The sequence below is a fragment of the Salvelinus namaycush genome, chromosome 10, assembly GCF_016432855.1.
Source record: "Salvelinus namaycush isolate Seneca chromosome 10, SaNama_1.0, whole genome shotgun sequence".
Taxonomy (NCBI): domain Eukaryota; kingdom Metazoa; phylum Chordata; class Actinopteri; order Salmoniformes; family Salmonidae; genus Salvelinus; species Salvelinus namaycush.
Window position 1 is genome coordinate 43,400,234 of NC_052316.1, and position 17,576 is coordinate 43,417,809.

Below are 17,576 nucleotides of genomic sequence, written 5' to 3' on the forward strand. Positions count from 1 at the left end.
ACAAACAGGCAGGCAGACACAGATAGACAGGCACAGACAGACACAGACAGACAGACAGACAGACAGACAGACAGACAGACAGACAGACAGACAGACAGACAGACAGACAGACAGACAGACAGACAGACAGACAGACAGACAGACAGACAGACAGACAGACAGACAGACAGACAGACATATACACACACACAGACAGTGTGTGTGTGTGTGTGTGTTTGAGAGTGCTTCTGCTAAATGACTGAAATGCAAAATGCCTCTCTCAGACCCCCCTCGTATCAACGGTTCGGGCGTGGCAGCGGAGGTGTCTGTGGTAGTGAACCATGTTCTGGAGCTGCTGTGTGAAGCCACAGGTATCCCCGCCCCCACCCTCACCTGGATGAAGGACGGACGGCCGCTCCCCCAGACAGACAGCCTGCGCGTCCTCAGAGGAGGGGAGGTGCTCAGGATCTCCTCCCCACAGGTGAGAGGGAGGGACAGGGATGGACCTTAACAGCCCAGAAGAGACTGTTCAGGAGTAGTGAGGTTTGAGGGCGTAATCTGATTGTAGGAAAGAGCTCTCTTTTTTTCCTCCAATATCAATTTTGTCTTATTTCCCACACATGACTTCTCTTTCGCCCCCCAAGCTGGAGGACACAGGGAGGTACACCTGTCTGGCCAACAGTCCTGCAGGAGACGACGATAAAGAGTTCCTGGTCCGCGTGCATGGTGGGTAATGAAGTTATATCGTGTATGTGACCTGACCAGGGCATACTACTGGAAATAATAATGAGTTGTTGCTTTTTAATGTAACATGTCATTTCATGTTCTAACTGCTTCGTTGTGATATCTTCCCAGTTCCCCCTAACATCGCTGGGGAGAGCACGCCACAGAATGTGTCAGTGCTGCAGAACAGACAGGTGACTCTGGAGTGCAAGTCAGACGCTGTCCCTCCCCCAGCACTCACATGGCTCAAAGACAACAAGCCACTCCAGGTAAATAATACACCTGTCCTCTGTGTGTGTGTGTGTGTGTGTGTGTGCGTGAACGTGTGTGTGTGCTTGTGTACAGAGCTTTTTGACACAGGCCTGATGTCCCTCCCCTCTCTCCGTAGGCCTCCCCTCGTGTGCGTATACTGTCCAATGCGCGTTACCTCCAGATCAACATGGCTGAGCTGGGGGATGGAGCTCAGTACACCTGTGTAGCCAGCAACATCGCTGGCAAGACCACACGACAGTTCAACCTGGCTGTTAATGGTACAGAACTCAGAGAGAGTCAGAGACAATGACATCATTATCCTATTGAATATGGCTGGTCCTGTGCTTAGAGCCTCTAAAGAATAGTAGTGGGACCTAAGACCTGTCTGTGTGTTTGTGTGTGTGTGTGTGTGTGTGTGTGTGTGTGTGTGTGTGTGTGTGTGTGTGTGTGTGTGTGTGTGTGTGTGTGTGTGTGTGTGTGTGTGTGTGTGTGTGTGTGTGTGTGTGTGTGTGTGTGTGTGTGTCTTCAGTTGCTCCCACCATAACAGAGGGCCCTCTGACTGTAGCCGTCCACGTAGACCAGCCTGTAGTGTTGGAGTGTATCGTGAGTGGAGTGCCCGCCCCCCGCGTCACCTGGAGGAAACATGGAGCCATACTGGCAGGAACCAACCCCAGGTCGGACCACGTCGCACACTGATGATGTCGTTACATGTTATATTAAGTGTTGAATGCTGTTGTTTTGGCCAATCAGCGTCCAGTTTTCAAACTACCCTGTTAATAATATACTGGTATGTTATACGCAGGATTTGTGTCAGACACTCAACATTGAAGATACATGGCAAAAATGCAAGTTTTAGGACTAGGATATGATATTTACAATGAGACATTATCCTAAATGTGTGTCCACACACCCGTCCTGCACAGGTACATGTTTGCTGAGGATGGCTCGCTCCACGTCCCCTCAGCCCAGGTGACTGATACAGGACGGTATCTGTGTATGGCCACCAACCAGGCTGGGACACAACGCAAGAGAGTCGACCTGCAAGTCCACGGTGAGAAGAGGGCTCAGCCTCTCACACACATATATACACACACACATTTAATGAATGAATTTCACGCCTATCCATTGTGTTCTAGTTCCCCCCTCTATCTCCCGCGGTCCCACCAACATAACCGTGACAGTGAACGTTCAGACCACCCTCTCCTGTGAGGCTACGGGCATCCCCAAGCCCACGGTCAGCTGGACCAAGAACGGTCAAACACTCAACACAGACCACAACCAGAATATGTACAGGTTGAAGCCAGTTTTTTCCTCCCTCTCTGTTTCTTACCTCTTGTTGCTCCCATCTCATAATACTCTGAGATCAGTTCTTAGATTGACAGAAAGTCTCAGAACCCCAAAACATGGTCTGAAGCTTCCGCTCCCTCTCTGTTGTCTCCAGGTTACTGTCGTCAGGTTCTCTGGTGGTCATAGCGCCCACAGTGGAGGACACAGCTGAGTATGAGTGTGTGGTGTCTAACGAGGCAGGGGAGGAGGCCAGAGCCATACAGCTCACTGTCCAGGGTGAGTACTTACAGTACGGGAGACCATCTGAACACAGCTTGATGTTATTTACATGTTTTTTAAATGTTGGCTTGAATGTCATTTTAATGACAGTGGAGTCAGTTGATTTCAATGGTTCTGATTTATTTATTTTCTGTATTTTCAAGATGACTTCCTAAATGGACATCTTCAATAGCACTGAAGTCCAGTTTGGTAAAAGCAGTCTCTTCCTCTGCAGTTCCTCCCTCCATAGCGGATGAAGCCACAGAGCTGGTGGTGACCAGACTGTCCCCGCTGGTGATTGGCTGTACTGCGTCAGGAGTCCCAGACCCCATACTGCACTGGAGTAAAGATGGGATGAAACTCCCCAAGGAGGGGAACGGTTACAGCATCCTGTCCTCAGGTTAGACTGTTCATTATTATAGATATTACTGATGGGTGTTGAGAGGAGGAGAAGGGTCACAACATCCTGGTTAGACTGTTATAACTACTGGGAGCTGGGTTCTGTTATTACTACTGGGAGCTGGGTTCTGTTATTACTACTGGGAGCTGGGTTCTGTTATAACTACTGGGAGCTGGGTTCTGTTATTACTACTGGGAGCTGGGTTCTGTTTTAACTACTGGGAGCTGGGTTCTGTTATTACTACTGGGAGCTGGGTTCTGTTATTACTACTGGGAGCTGGGTTCTGTTATTACTACTGGGAGCTGGGTTCTGTTATTACTACTGGGAGCTGGGTTCTGTTATTACTACTGGGAGCTGGGTTCTGTTTTAACTACTGGGAGCTGGGTTCTGTTATTACTACTGGGAGCTGGGTTCTGTTATAACTACTGGGAGCTGGGTTCTGTTATTACTACTGGGAGCTGGGTTCTGTTATTACTACTGGGAGCTGGGTTCTGTTTTAACTACTGGGAGCTGGGTTCTGTTATTACTACTGGGAGCTGGGTTCTGTTATTACTACTGGGAGCTGGGTTCTGTTATAACTACTGGGAGCTGGGTTCTGTTATAACTACTGGGAGCTGGGTTCTGTTATAACTACTGGGAGCTGGGTTCTGTTATAACTACTGGGAGCTGGGTTCTGTTATTACTACTGGGAGCTGGGTTCTGTTATAACTACTGGGAGCTGGGTTCTGTTATAACTACTGGGAGCTGGGTTCTGTTATTACTACTGGGAGCTGGGTTCTGTTATTACTACTGTGAGCTGGGTTCTGTTATAACTACTGTGAGCTGGGTTCTGTTATTACTACTGGGAGCTGGGTTCTGTTATTACTACTGGGAGCTGGGTTCTGTTATTACTACTGGGAGCTGGGTTCTGTTATTACTACTGGGAGCTGGGTTCTGTTATAACTACTGGGAGCTGGGTTCTGTTATTACTACTGGGAGCTGGGTTCTGTTATTACTACTGTGAGCTGGGTTCTGTTATAACTACTGGGAGCTGGGTTCTGTTATTACTACTGGGAGCTGGGTTCTGTTATTACTACTGGGAGCCGGGTTTTGTTATTACTACTGGGAGCTGGGTTCTGTTATAACTACTGGGAGCTGGGTTCTGTTATTACTACTGGGAGCTGGGTTCTGTTATTACTACTGGGAGCTGGGTTCTGTTATAACTACTGGGTGCTGGGTTCTGTTATTACTACTGGGAGCTTGGTTCTGTTATAACTACTGGGTGCTGGGTTCTGTTATTACTACTGGGAGCTGGGTTCTGTTATAACTACTGGGAGCTGGGTTCTGTTATTACTACTGGGAGCTGGGTTCTGTTATTACTACTGGGAGCTGGGTTCTGTTATTACTACTGGGAGCTGGGTTCTGTTATAACTACTGGGAGCTGGGTTCTGTTATTACTACTGGGAGCCGGGTTCTGTTATTACTACTGGGTGCTGGGTTCTGTTATTACTACTGGGAGCTGGGTTCTGTTATTACTACTGGGAGCTGGGTTCTGTTATTACTACTGGGAGCCGGGTTCTGTTATTACTACTGGGAGCTGGGTTCTGTTATTACTACTGGGAGCTGGGTTCTGTTATTACTACTGGGAGCTGGGTTCTGTTATTACTACTGGGAGCTGGGTTCTGTTATTACTACTGGGAGCTGGGTTCTGTTATTACTACTGGGAGGTGGGTTCTGTTATTACTACTGGGAGGTGGGTTCTGTTATTACTACTGGGAACTGGGTTCTGTTATTACTACTGGGAGCTGGGTTCTGTTATTACTGCTGGGAGCTGGGTTCTGTTATTACTACTGGGAGCTGGGTTCTGTTATTATTACTGGGAGCTGGGTTCTGTTATTACTACTGGGATCTGGGTTCTGTTATTACTACTGGGAGCTGGGTTCTGTTATAACTACTGGGAGCTGGGTTCTGTTATTACTACTGGGAGCTGGGTTCTGTTATTACTACTGGGAGCTGGGTTCTGTTATTACTACTGGGAACTGGGTTCTGTTATTACTACTGGGAGCTGGGTTCTGTTATTACTGCTGGGAGCTGGGTTCTGTTATTACTACTGGGAGCTGGGTTCTGTTATTATTACTGGGAGCTGGGTTCTGTTATTACTACTGGGATCTGGGTTCTGTTATTACTACTGGGAGCTGGGTTCTGTTATAACTACTGGGAGCTGGGTTCTGTTATTACTACTGGGAGCTGGGTTCTGTTATTACTACTGGGAGCTGGGTTCTGTTCTTACTACTGGGAGCCGGGTTCTGTTATTACTACTGGGAGCTGGGTTCTGTTATTACTACTGGGAGCTCTATAGAGGTGGGCAGTGTCACAAAATGGCATCCTACTTCCTATGTAGTGCACTATTTTTGACCAGGGCCCATAGTCTGACATTTGTGAATCAGACGTGGCAATTTATCTGTCAGGTGTTGACCAGGATTTAAGTCCCGGTTGGACTAGTCCTCAAATTCACTACAGTACAGTGGCCACACTAAGGGTATTCATGACCACTGTGTTATAGTTCAACTCTTCGATCTGTGGTCCATGTGATGTGTGTCCACTCTAGGTGCAATAGAGATCACGTCTTCTGAGCTGAGTCACTCTGGTCGTTATTCCTGTGTGGCCAAGAACGCTGCAGGCTCCGCCCATCGCCATGTCCAGCTCACTGTACAGGGTAAGGACATGTTGTCACCAAGTCCGCCAAGCCTTTATAGAGATGTATTTGTTTTTTCTGACACACAGCTATGGAACAAACAAAGTTATTGTTTTTGTGGGTCCTCTTTCATTCTCTTTCTCTTTCATTTCTCCGTCTATCTATCTCTCTCTGTCTGTCTCTCTGTCTCTGTCTCTTTCTCTCGCTCTTTCTCTCGCTCTGTCTCTCTCTGTCTCTGTCTCTCTCTGTCTGTCTCTGACTCTGTCTCTCTCTCTCTCTCTCTCTCTCTCTCTCTCTCTCTCTCTCTCTCTCTCTCTCTCTCTCTCTCTCTCTCTCTCTGTCTGTCTGTCTCTGTCTCTCTCTGTCTCTCTCTTTCTTTGTCTCTCTCTCTCTGTCTCGCTGTCTCTGTCTCTCTCTATCTCTCTGTCTATCTCTCTCTCTCTCTCTCTGTCTCTCTCTGTCGCTCTGTCTCTCTCTGTCTCGCTCTGTCTCTGTCTCTCTCCGTCTCGCTCTGTCTCTTTCTCTCTCTCTCTCTGTCTCTCTCTTTCTTTGTCTCTCTCGCTCTCTCTGTGTCTGTCTCCCTCTGTCTCCCTCGCTCTCACTCTCTGTCTCTGTCTCGCTCTGTCTCGCTCTGTCTCTGTCTCTCTCTGCCTCTCTCTGCCTCTCTCTCTCTCTCTCTCTCTCTCTCTCTCTCTCTCTCTCTCTCTCTCTCTCTCTCTCTCTCTCTCTCTGTCTCTCTCTGTCTCTCCCTCTCTCTCTCTCTCTCTGTCTCTCTCTGTCTCTCTCTGTCTCTCGCTCTGTCTCTCTCTGTCTCTGTCTCTCTCCAGAGGTGCCAGTGATCCAGGTCCACCCCTCCACTATGGATGTGATTGTTAACAACCCCATCACCCTCCCCTGCAGAGCTACTGGCTCCCCTCTTCCCACCATCACCTGGCAGAAAGAGGGCATCAACATCCCCAGCACCGGTAGGCTGGCAGCACTGTGTCTGCTTGTCTGTCTGTCTGTCTGTCTGTCTGTCTGTCTGTCTGTCTGTCTGTCTGTCTGTCTGTCTGTCTGTCTGTCTGTCTTTCTGCCTGTCTATCTGTGTCCTAGTTTGACCTTGTCTGTTTGTGTCTGTTTTATATTGTTGCAAACCCTGCTTCTCTCCCACTAGGAGGTGTCTTCACCGTGCTGCCTAGCGGTGGGCTGCAGATCTCCAGGGCTGCTGTGGTAGACTCAGGAACATATATGTGTGTGGCCCAGAACCCTGCTGGCACCGCTCTGGGCAAGATCAAACTCAGAGTACAAGGTGGGCCCAAAACTATCACCACCTTACTATTCTCATGAAATGTTCACCTTCATTCCCGTCTTTCTTCTTAATTCATTTTCCTGCAGTGTTATACACTGAGTGTACAAAACATTATGAACACCTGCTCTTTCCATGACATAGACTGACCAGGTGAATCCAGGTGAAAGCTATGATCCCTTATTGATGTCACTTGTTAAATCCACTTCAATCACTGTAGATGAAGGGGAGGAGACAGGTTAAAGAAGGAGTTTTAAGCCTTGAGAATTGAGACATGGATTGTATATGTGTGCCATTCAGAGGGTGAATGGGCAAGACAAAATATTTAAGTGCCTTTGAACGGGGTATGGTAGTAAGTGCCAGGCGCACTGGTTTGAGTGTGTCAAGAACTGCAACGCTGCTGGGCTTTTCATGCTCAACAGTTTCCTTTGTCTATCAAGAATGGTCCACCACCTAAAGGACATCCAGCCAACTTGACACAACTGTGGGTAGCATTGGAGTCAACATGGGCCAGTATCCCTGTGGAACAGTTTTGACACCTTGTAGAGTCCATTCCCCAATGAATTGAGGCTGTTCTGAGGGTGCAACTCAATATTAGGAAGGTGTTCTTAATGTTTTGTACACTCAGTGTATGTCATACATTGCCGTGAAAAAGTATTTGCCCCCTTCTAATTTTCTCTACTTCTGCATATTTTTTTAATACTAAATGTTATCATATCTTTAACCAAAATCTAATATTAGATAAAGGGAACCTGAGTTAACAAATAACACAACAACTTACATACTTATTTAATGTATTTCATAAACAAGGTTATGCAACACCTCATGCACCTGTGTGAAAAAGTAATTGCACCTTTACACTTAATAACTGGTTGTGGCCGCTTTAGCTGCAATGACTCCAACCAAACACTTCCTGTAGTTGTTGATCAGTCTCTCACATCGCTGTGGAGCAATTCTGTCCCACTCTTCCATGCAGAACTGCTTTAACTCAGCGGCATTTGTGGGTTTCAAGCATAAACTGCTCGTTTCATGTCCTGCCACAACATCTCAATTGGGATTAGGTCTGGACTTTGACAAAGCCATTCCAAAAATTCACATTTTTTGCTTTTTAACAATTTTCATGTAGACTTGATTGTGTGTTTTGTATTATTGTCTTGTTGCATGACCCAGCTACTCTTCAGCTCACAGACGGATGGCCTGACATTCTCCTGTAGAATTATCTGATACAGAACAGAATTCATGGTTCTTTCTATTAGGGCAAGTCGTCCAGGTCCTGAGGCAGCAAAGCATCCCCAAACCATGTTTTCACCAGGCATAATGGGACCCATGTCGTCCAAAAATGATTTTTTTTGGACTCATCTGTCCATAGAGCATTCTCTGAAGAGTCTTGATCATCCAGGTGCTTCCGAGTGCTTTATGGCAAACTTGAGTCAACTTTTTGGATGAGATGGGTCCCATTATGTCTGGCGAAAACCAAACACTGCATTCCACAGTATACGTATCTCCATAGGTAGCAATATCCCCTCCTACCTTTAACCTCCATGCCTCCTTCCCCTAGTCCCTCCAGTGATCAGCTCCCAGACCCAGAGTTACCTGGTGCCCCTGGACTCCTCTGTCACCATGCTGTGCCAGGCTGAAGGCTCTCCCTCACCCTCCATGGCCTGGCATAAAGACGGGCAGCCTCTCAGCGAGTCTGTGCGCCAGCGGGTCCTGAGCTCAGGGTCTCTGCAGATAGCATTCGGCCAGCCCGGGGACACGGGTCGATACACCTGCACCGCAGCTAACGCAGCTGGCACCAGCAGTCTGGAGATGAGCCTAACTGTACAGAGTGAGTCATCATGCTAGGAATGATGGGACTGGCCATTCGCTAGTGATATATGCAGCGAAGGACTTTCATTAGATTCCCACGCTAATGCCTTAGCTTTAGCTCTAGCTCAGCGGTCTAACGCAGTAAAAAAAAAGTTGATTTAGTGGCTCCTATTTTTGTCCAGTTCTTGTGAAAAATGTAATATGGGAAATTCTCCCCTCCTTCACTCCCTTCCTCCAGTCCCTCCCTCTATCCGTAGAGGGGAGTCGGAGGTGTCTGTGGTGGAGAACAGCCAGGCCCAGATAGCGTGCGTGGCAGAGGGGGTCCCCCAGCCCACCCTGTCCTGGGAGAAGGAGGGGTCCCCCCTGAGCGACACCTCTGGAGAGTACACCATCCTGCCTTCTGGGGAGCTGGTCATCGACATCGCTCAGGTAAGGGATCATAGTAGACGACCAGGGCTTAGGAGTCACATAATGGATGGAAGGGGGTAACGAACAGAATTGTCAGCTAACTTCTGAACAAATTCTGTCTCTCTCTCTCTCTCTCTCCCCCTTCCTTCCCCTCCCCAGCCTGATGATGAGGGCAGCTACACCTGTGTGGCCACCAACACGGTAGGTCAGGACAGCTGGACGGTCAGTTTGTCCGTCCACACCCACCCTGCCTTCACTGAGCTGCTGGCAGACGTGGCCCTCAACAAGGGAGAGCGCCTACTAATGGCCTGTGGGGTCACCGGCATCCCCCCTCCTAAAATCACCTGGGCCTTCAACAACATCATCATCCCAGGTATGCCCCGCCCCCCTCACCATCCCCCACTCTGCTTAGAAAGAAGAGAAACTGCCAACTCTTTCTGTACATTAAATATTTGACATATATATTTTGGACTTATAATTGAAATTCAGTCTGCTATTCTTGTAGTTTTTCCTAAGCACCAATATTTCCTACTGGATCTGTTGATAATATTTAAGGGTGGTATCTCTCTCTCTAATCTGTCCCTGTAGCTCACTATGACCATGTGAATGGACACAGTGAGCTGGTCATCGAGCGGGTTACCAAAGACAACTCGGGAACCTACTCCTGCATTGCTGAGAACAGTGTGGGAACCATCAAGTCCCTGGGCTTTGTCTACGTCAAAGGTGTGACATCCCTTCCTGTTTCCATAATATGGCCTTCCTGTGTCAGTACTGGGCCTAATTAGCCCACAGTTTACCATGTCGGTCAAAATGTTGTATTTGTATCAAGAGCTTTATTAAAAGACTACTGTTTGTGAGCAGAAAACAGTGACCTAGCACTTATTTTCTCTTCTTAGTAGCTCTTCTTTTTTTGTCCAGCTCCTGTGTAACAGCTGAATGTGGTTGAATGAAACCCTGCCCTGTTATTGTGTCCAGAGCCCCCGATCATCAACGGGGACTTCCACTCCAACCGAATCGAGCACCTGGGGGGTAATGCCATCCTAAACTGTGAGGTACGAGGAGACCCCCTGCCCACCATCCAGTGGAGCAAGAAGGGTGTCAACATCCAGATCAGCAACCGTATCCACCAGCTGGACAACGGTTCTCTGGCCATCTACGGCACCGTGGTACGACACTGTTATTAAAGAGTTTACGTCTACTATATCTATATCTACAACACTGTGGTACAGCACTATTAGAGTTCACATATCTAGTATATCTACAACACTGTGGTACAGCACTATTACAGAGTTCACATATCTAGTATATCTATATCTACAACACTGTGGTACAGCACTATTACAGAGTTCACATATCTAGTATATCTATATCTACAACACTGTGGTACAGCACTATTACAGAGTTCACATATCTAGTATATCTATATCTACAACACTGTGGTACAGCACTATTAGAGTTCACATATCTAGTATATCTATATCTACAACACTGTGGTACAGCACTATTACAGAGTTCACATATCTAGTATATCTATATCTACAACACTGCGGTACAGCACTATTACGGAGTTCACATATCTAGTATATCTATATCTACAACACTGTGGTACAGCACTATTACAGAGTTCACATATCTAGTATATCTATATCTACAACACTGTGGTACAGCACTATTACAGAGTTCACATATCTAGTATATCTATATCTACAACACTGCGGTACAGCACTATTACGGAGTTCACACACTGTGTCTAGTATATCTATATCTACAACACTGTGGTACAGCACTATTAGAGTTCACATATCTAGTATATCTACAACACTGTGGTACAGCACTATTACAGAGTTCACATATCTAGTATATCTATATCTACAACACTGCGGTACAGCACTATTACAGAGTTCACATATCTAGTATATCTATATCTACAACACTGTGGTACAGCACTATTACAGAGTTCACATATCTAGTATATCTATAACTACAACACTGCGGTACAGCACTATTACAGAGTTCACATATCTAGTATATCTATATCTACAACACTGTGGTACAGCACTATTACAGAGTTCACATATCTAGTATATCTATATCTACAACACTGCGGTACAGCACTATTACGGAGTTCACACACTGTGTCTAGTATATCTATATCTACAACACTGTGGTACAGCACTATTACAGAGTTCACATATCTAGTATATCTATATCTACAACACTGTGGTACAGCACTATTACAGAGTTCACATATCTAGTATATCTATATCTACAACACTGTGGTACAGCACTATTACAGAGTTCACATATCTAGTATATCTATATCTACAACACTGCGGTACAGCACTATTACAGAGTTCACATATCTAGTATATCTATATCTACAACACTGTGGTACAGCACTATTACAGAGTTCACATATCTAGTATATCTATAACTACAACACTGCGGTACAGCACTATTACAGAGTTCACATATCTAGTATATCTATATCTACAACACTGTGGTACAGCACTATTACAGAGTTCACATATCTAGTATATCTATATCTACAACACTGCGGTACAGCACTATTACGGAGTTCACACACTGTGTCTAGTATATCTATATCTACAACACTGTGGTACAGCACTATTACAGAGTTCACATATCTAGTATATCTATATCTACAACACTGTGGTACAGCACTATTACAGAGTTCACATATCTAGTATATCTATATCTACAACACTGTGGTACAGCACTATTAGAGTTCACATATCTAGTATATCTACAACACTGTGGTACAGCACTATTACAGAGTTCACATATCTAGTATATCTATATCTACAACACTGCGGTACAGCACTATTACAGAGTTCACATATCTAGTATATCTATATCTACAACACTGTGGTACAGCACTATTACAGAGTTCACATATCTAGTATATCTATATCTACAACACTGTGGTACAGCCCTATTACAGAGTTCACATATCTAGTATATCTATATCTACAACACTGTGGTACAGCACTATTAGAGTTCACATATCTAGTATATCTACAACACTGTGGTACAGCACTATTACAGAGTTCACATATCTAGTATATCTATATCTACAACACTGCGGTACAGCACTATTACAGAGTTCACATATCTAGTATATCTATATCTACAACACTGTGGTACAGCACTATTACAGAGTTCACATATCTAGTATATCTATATCTACAACACTGCGGTACAGCACTATTACGGAGTTCACACACTGTGTCTAGTATATCTATATCTACAACACTGTGGTACAGCACTATTACAGAGTTCACATATCTAGTATATCTATAACTACAACACTGCGGTACAGCACTATTACAGAGTTCACATATCTAGTATATCTATATCTACAACACTGTGGTACAGCACTATTAGAGTTCACATATCTAGTATATCTACAACACTGTGGTACAGCACTATTACAGAGTTCACATATCTAGTATATCTATATCTACAACACTGCGGTACAGCACTATTACAGAGTTCACATATCTAGTATATCTATATCTACAACACTGTGGTACAGCACTATTACAGAGTTCACATATCTAGTATATCTATATCTACAACACTGCGGTACAGCACTATTACGGAGTTCACACACTGTGTCTAGTATATCTATATCTACAACACTGTGGTACAGCACTATTACAGAGTTCACATATCTAGTATATCTATATCTACAACACTGTGGTACAGCACTATTACAGAGTTCACATATCTAGTATATCTATATCTACAACACTGTGGTACAGCACTATTACAGAGTTCACATATCTAGTATATCTATATCTACAACACTGCGGTACAGCACTATTACAGAGTTCACATATCTAGTATATCTATATCTACAACACTGTGGTACAGCACTATTACAGAGTTCACATATCTAGTATATCTATAACTACAACACTGCGGTACAGCACTATTACAGAGTTCACATATCTAGTATATCTATATCTACAACACTGTGGTACAGCACTATTACAGAGTTCACATATCTAGTATATCTATATCTACAACACTGCGGTACAGCACTATTACGGAGTTCACACACTGTGTCTAGTATATCTATATCTACAACACTGTGGTACAGCACTATTACAGAGTTCACATATCTAGTATATCTATATCTACAACACTGTGGTACAGCACTATTACAGAGTTCACATATCTAGTATATCTATATCTACAACACTGTGGTACAGCACTATTAGAGTTCACATATCTAGTATATCTACAACACTGTGGTACAGCACTATTACAGAGTTCACATATCTAGTATATCTATATCTACAACACTGCGGTACAGCACTATTACAGAGTTCACATATCTAGTATATCTATATCTACAACACTGTGGTACAGCACTATTACAGAGTTCACATATCTAGTATATCTATATCTACAACACTGTGGTACAGCACTATTACAGAGTTCACATATCTAGTATATCTATATCTACAACACTGTGGTACAGCACTATTAGAGTTCACATATCTAGTATATCTACAACACTGTGGTACAGCACTATTACAGAGTTCACATATCTAGTATATCTATATCTACAACACTGCGGTACAGCACTATTACAGAGTTCACATATCTAGTATATCTATATCTACAACACTGTGGTACAGCACTATTACAGAGTTCACATATCTAGTATATCTATATCTACAACACTGCGGTACAGCACTATTACGGAGTTCACACACTGTGTCTAGTATATCTATATCTACAACACTGTGGATACAGCACTATTACAGAGTTCGCATATCTAGTATATCTATATGTACAACACTGTGGTACAGCACTATTACAGAGTTCACATATCTAGTATATCTATATCTACAACACTGTGGTACAGCACTATTACAGAGTTCACATATCTAGTATATCTATATCTACAACACTGCGGTACAGCACTATTACAGAGTTCACATATCTAGTATATCTATATCTACAACACTGTGGTACAGCACTATTACAGAGTTCACATATCTAGTATATCTATAACTACAACACTGCTGGTACAGCACTATTACAGAGTTCACATATCTAGTATATCTATATCTACAACACTGTGGTACAGCACTATTACAGAGTTCACATATCTAGTATATCTATATCTACAACACTGCGGTACAGCACTATTACGGAGTTCACACACTGTGTCTAGTATATCTATATCTACAACACTGTGGTACAGCACTATTACAGAGTTCACATATCTAGTATATCTATATCTACAACACTGTGGTACAGCACTATTACAGAGTTCACATATCTAGTATATCTATATCTACAACACTGCGGTACAGCACTATTACGGAGTTCACACACTGTGTCTAGTATATCTATATCTACAACACTGTGGTACAGCACTATTACAGAGTTCACATATCTAGTATATCTTTAACTACAACACTGCGGTACAGCACTATTACAGAGTTCACATATCTAGTATATCTATATCTACAACACTGTGGTACAGCACTATTAGAGTTCACATATCTAGTATATCTACAACACTGTGGTACAGCACTATTACAGAGTTCACATATCTAGTATATCTATATCTACAACACTGCGGTACAGCACTATTACAGAGTTCACATATCTAGTATATCTATATCTACAACACTGTGGTACAGCACTATTACAGAGTTCACATATCTAGTATATCTATATCTACAACACTGCGGTACAGCACTATTACGGAGTTCACACACTGTGTCTAGTATATCTATATCTACAACACTGTGGTACAGCACTATTACAGAGTTCACATATCTAGTATATCTATATCTACAACACTGTGGTACAGCACTATTACAGAGTTCACATATCTAGTATATCTATATCTACAACACTGTGGTACAGCACTATTACAGAGTTCACATATCTAGTATATCTATATCTACAACACTGCGGTACAGCACTATTACAGAGTTCACATATCTAGTATATCTATATCTACAACACTGTGGTACAGCACTATTACAGAGTTCACATATCTAGTATAGCTATAACTACAACACTGCGGTACAGCACTATTACAGAGTTCACATATCTAGTATATCTATATCTACAACACTGTGGTACAGCACTATTACAGAGTTCACATAATCTAGTATATCTATATCTACCAACACTGCGGTACAGCACTATTACGGAGTTCACACACTGTGTCTAGTATATCTATATCTACAACAATGTGGTACAGCACTATTACAGAGTTCCACATATCTAGTATATCTATATCTACAACACTGTGGTACAGCACTATTACAGAGTTCACATATCTAGTATATCTATAACTACAACACTGCGGTACAGCACTATTACAGAGTTCACATATCTAGTATATCTATCTACAACACTGTGGTACAGCACTATTACAGAGTTCACATATCTAGTAATCTATATCTACAACACTGCGGTTACAGCACTATTACGGAGTTCACACACTGTGTCTAGTATATCTATCTACAACACTGTGGTACAGCACTATTACAGAGTTCACATATCTAGTATATCTATATCTACAACACTGTGGTACAGCACTATTACAGAGTTCACATATCTAGTATATCTATATCTACAACCACTGTGGTACAGCACTATTAGAGTTCACATATCTAGTATATCTACAACACTGTGGTACAGCACTATTACAGAGTTCACATATCTAGTATATCTATATCTACAACACTGCGGTACAGCACTATTACAGAGTTCACATATCTAGTATATCTATATCTACAACACTGTGGTACACGCACTATTACAGAGTTTCACATATCTAGTATATCTATATCTACAACACTGTGGTACAGCACTATTACAGAGTCACATCATCTAGTATATCTAATCTACAACACTGTGGTTACAGCACTATTAGAGTTCACATATCTAGTATATCTACAACACTGTGGTACAGCACTATTACAGAGTTCACATATCTAGTATATCTATATCTACAACACTGCGGTACAGCACTATTACAGAGTTCACATACTCTAGTATATCTATATTTACAACACTGTGTACAGCACTATTACAGAGTTCACATATCTAGTATATCTATATCTACAACACTGCGGTACAGCACTATTACGGAGTTCACACACTGTGTCTAGTATATCTATATCTACAACACTGTGGTACAGCACTATTACAGAGTTCGCATATCTAGTATATCTATATGTACAACACTGTGGTACAGCACTATTACAGAGTTCACATATCTAGTATATCTATATCTACAACACTGTGGTACAGCACTATTACAGAGTTCACATATCTAGTATATCTATATCTACAACACTGCGGTACAGCACTATTACAGAGTTCACATATCTAGTATATCTATATCTACAACACTGTGGTACAGCACTATTACAGAGTCACATATCTAGTATATCTATAACTACAACACTGCGGTACAGCACTATTACAGAGTTCACATATCTAGTATATCTATATCTACAACACTGTGGTACAGCACTATTACAGAGTTCACATATCTAGTATATCTATATCTACAACACTGCGGTACAGCACTATTACGGAGTTCACACACTGTGTCTAGTATATCTATATCTACAACACTGTGGTACAGCACTATTACAGAGTTCACATATCTAGTATATCTATATCTACAACACTGTGGTACAGCACTATTACAGAGTTCACATATCTAGTATATCTATATCTACAACACTGCGGTACAGCACTATTACGGAGTTCACACACTGTGTCTAGTATATCTATATCTACAACACTGTGGTACAGCACTATTACAGAGTTCACATATCTAGTATATCTTAACTACAACACTGCGGTACAGCACTATTACAGAGTTCACATATCTAGTATATCTATATCTACAACACTGTGGTACAGCACTATTAGAGTTCACATATCTAGTATATCTACAACACTGTGGTACAGCACTATTACAGAGTTCACATATCTAGTATATCTATATCTACAACACTGCGGTACAGCACTATTACAGAGTTCACATATCTAGTATATCTATATCTACAACACTGTGGTTACAGCACATTACAGAGTTCACATATCTAGTATATCTATATCTACAACACTGCGGTACAGCACTATTACGGAGTTCACACACTGTCTAGTATATCTATATCTACAACACTGTGGTACAGCACTATACAGAGTTCACATATCTAGTATATCTATATCTACAACACTGTGGTACAGCATATTACAGAGTTCACATATTAGTATATCTATATCTACAACACTGTGGTACAGCACTATTACAGAGTTCACATATCTAGTATATCTATATCTACAACACTGCGGTACAGCACTATTACAGAGTTCACAATTCTAGTATATCTATATCTACAACACTGTGGTACAGCACTATACAGAGTTCACATATCTAGTATATCTATAACTACAACACTGCGGTACAGCACTAT

The 17,576-nt window shown here is 42.8% G+C and overlaps 1 protein-coding gene across 1 annotated transcript in view; it reads left to right on the forward strand.

Annotated features, from left to right (window-relative positions):
- Nucleotides 1-10,259, forward strand: part of hmcn1 (hemicentin 1) — a 214,294-nt gene extending 204,035 nt beyond the window's left edge. Inside the window, exons 67-83 of the mRNA XM_039001765.1 lie at nt 264-460; nt 624-705; nt 835-971; nt 1,091-1,232; nt 1,484-1,628; nt 1,878-2,005; nt 2,091-2,247; nt 2,396-2,517; nt 2,735-2,899; nt 5,487-5,594; nt 6,401-6,538; nt 6,727-6,861; nt 8,417-8,686; nt 8,906-9,096; nt 9,235-9,448; nt 9,664-9,798; nt 10,051-10,259. Coding sequence (XP_038857693.1) covers nt 264-460; nt 624-705; nt 835-971; nt 1,091-1,232; nt 1,484-1,628; nt 1,878-2,005; nt 2,091-2,247; nt 2,396-2,517; nt 2,735-2,899; nt 5,487-5,594; nt 6,401-6,538; nt 6,727-6,861; nt 8,417-8,686; nt 8,906-9,096; nt 9,235-9,448; nt 9,664-9,798; nt 10,051-10,259 — 2,675 coding nt within the window. The remainder of the gene's footprint in view (nt 1-263; nt 461-623; nt 706-834; nt 972-1,090; nt 1,233-1,483; nt 1,629-1,877; nt 2,006-2,090; nt 2,248-2,395; nt 2,518-2,734; nt 2,900-5,486; nt 5,595-6,400; nt 6,539-6,726; nt 6,862-8,416; nt 8,687-8,905; nt 9,097-9,234; nt 9,449-9,663; nt 9,799-10,050) is intronic.
- Nucleotides 10,260-17,576: the final 7,317 nt, after the last annotated feature.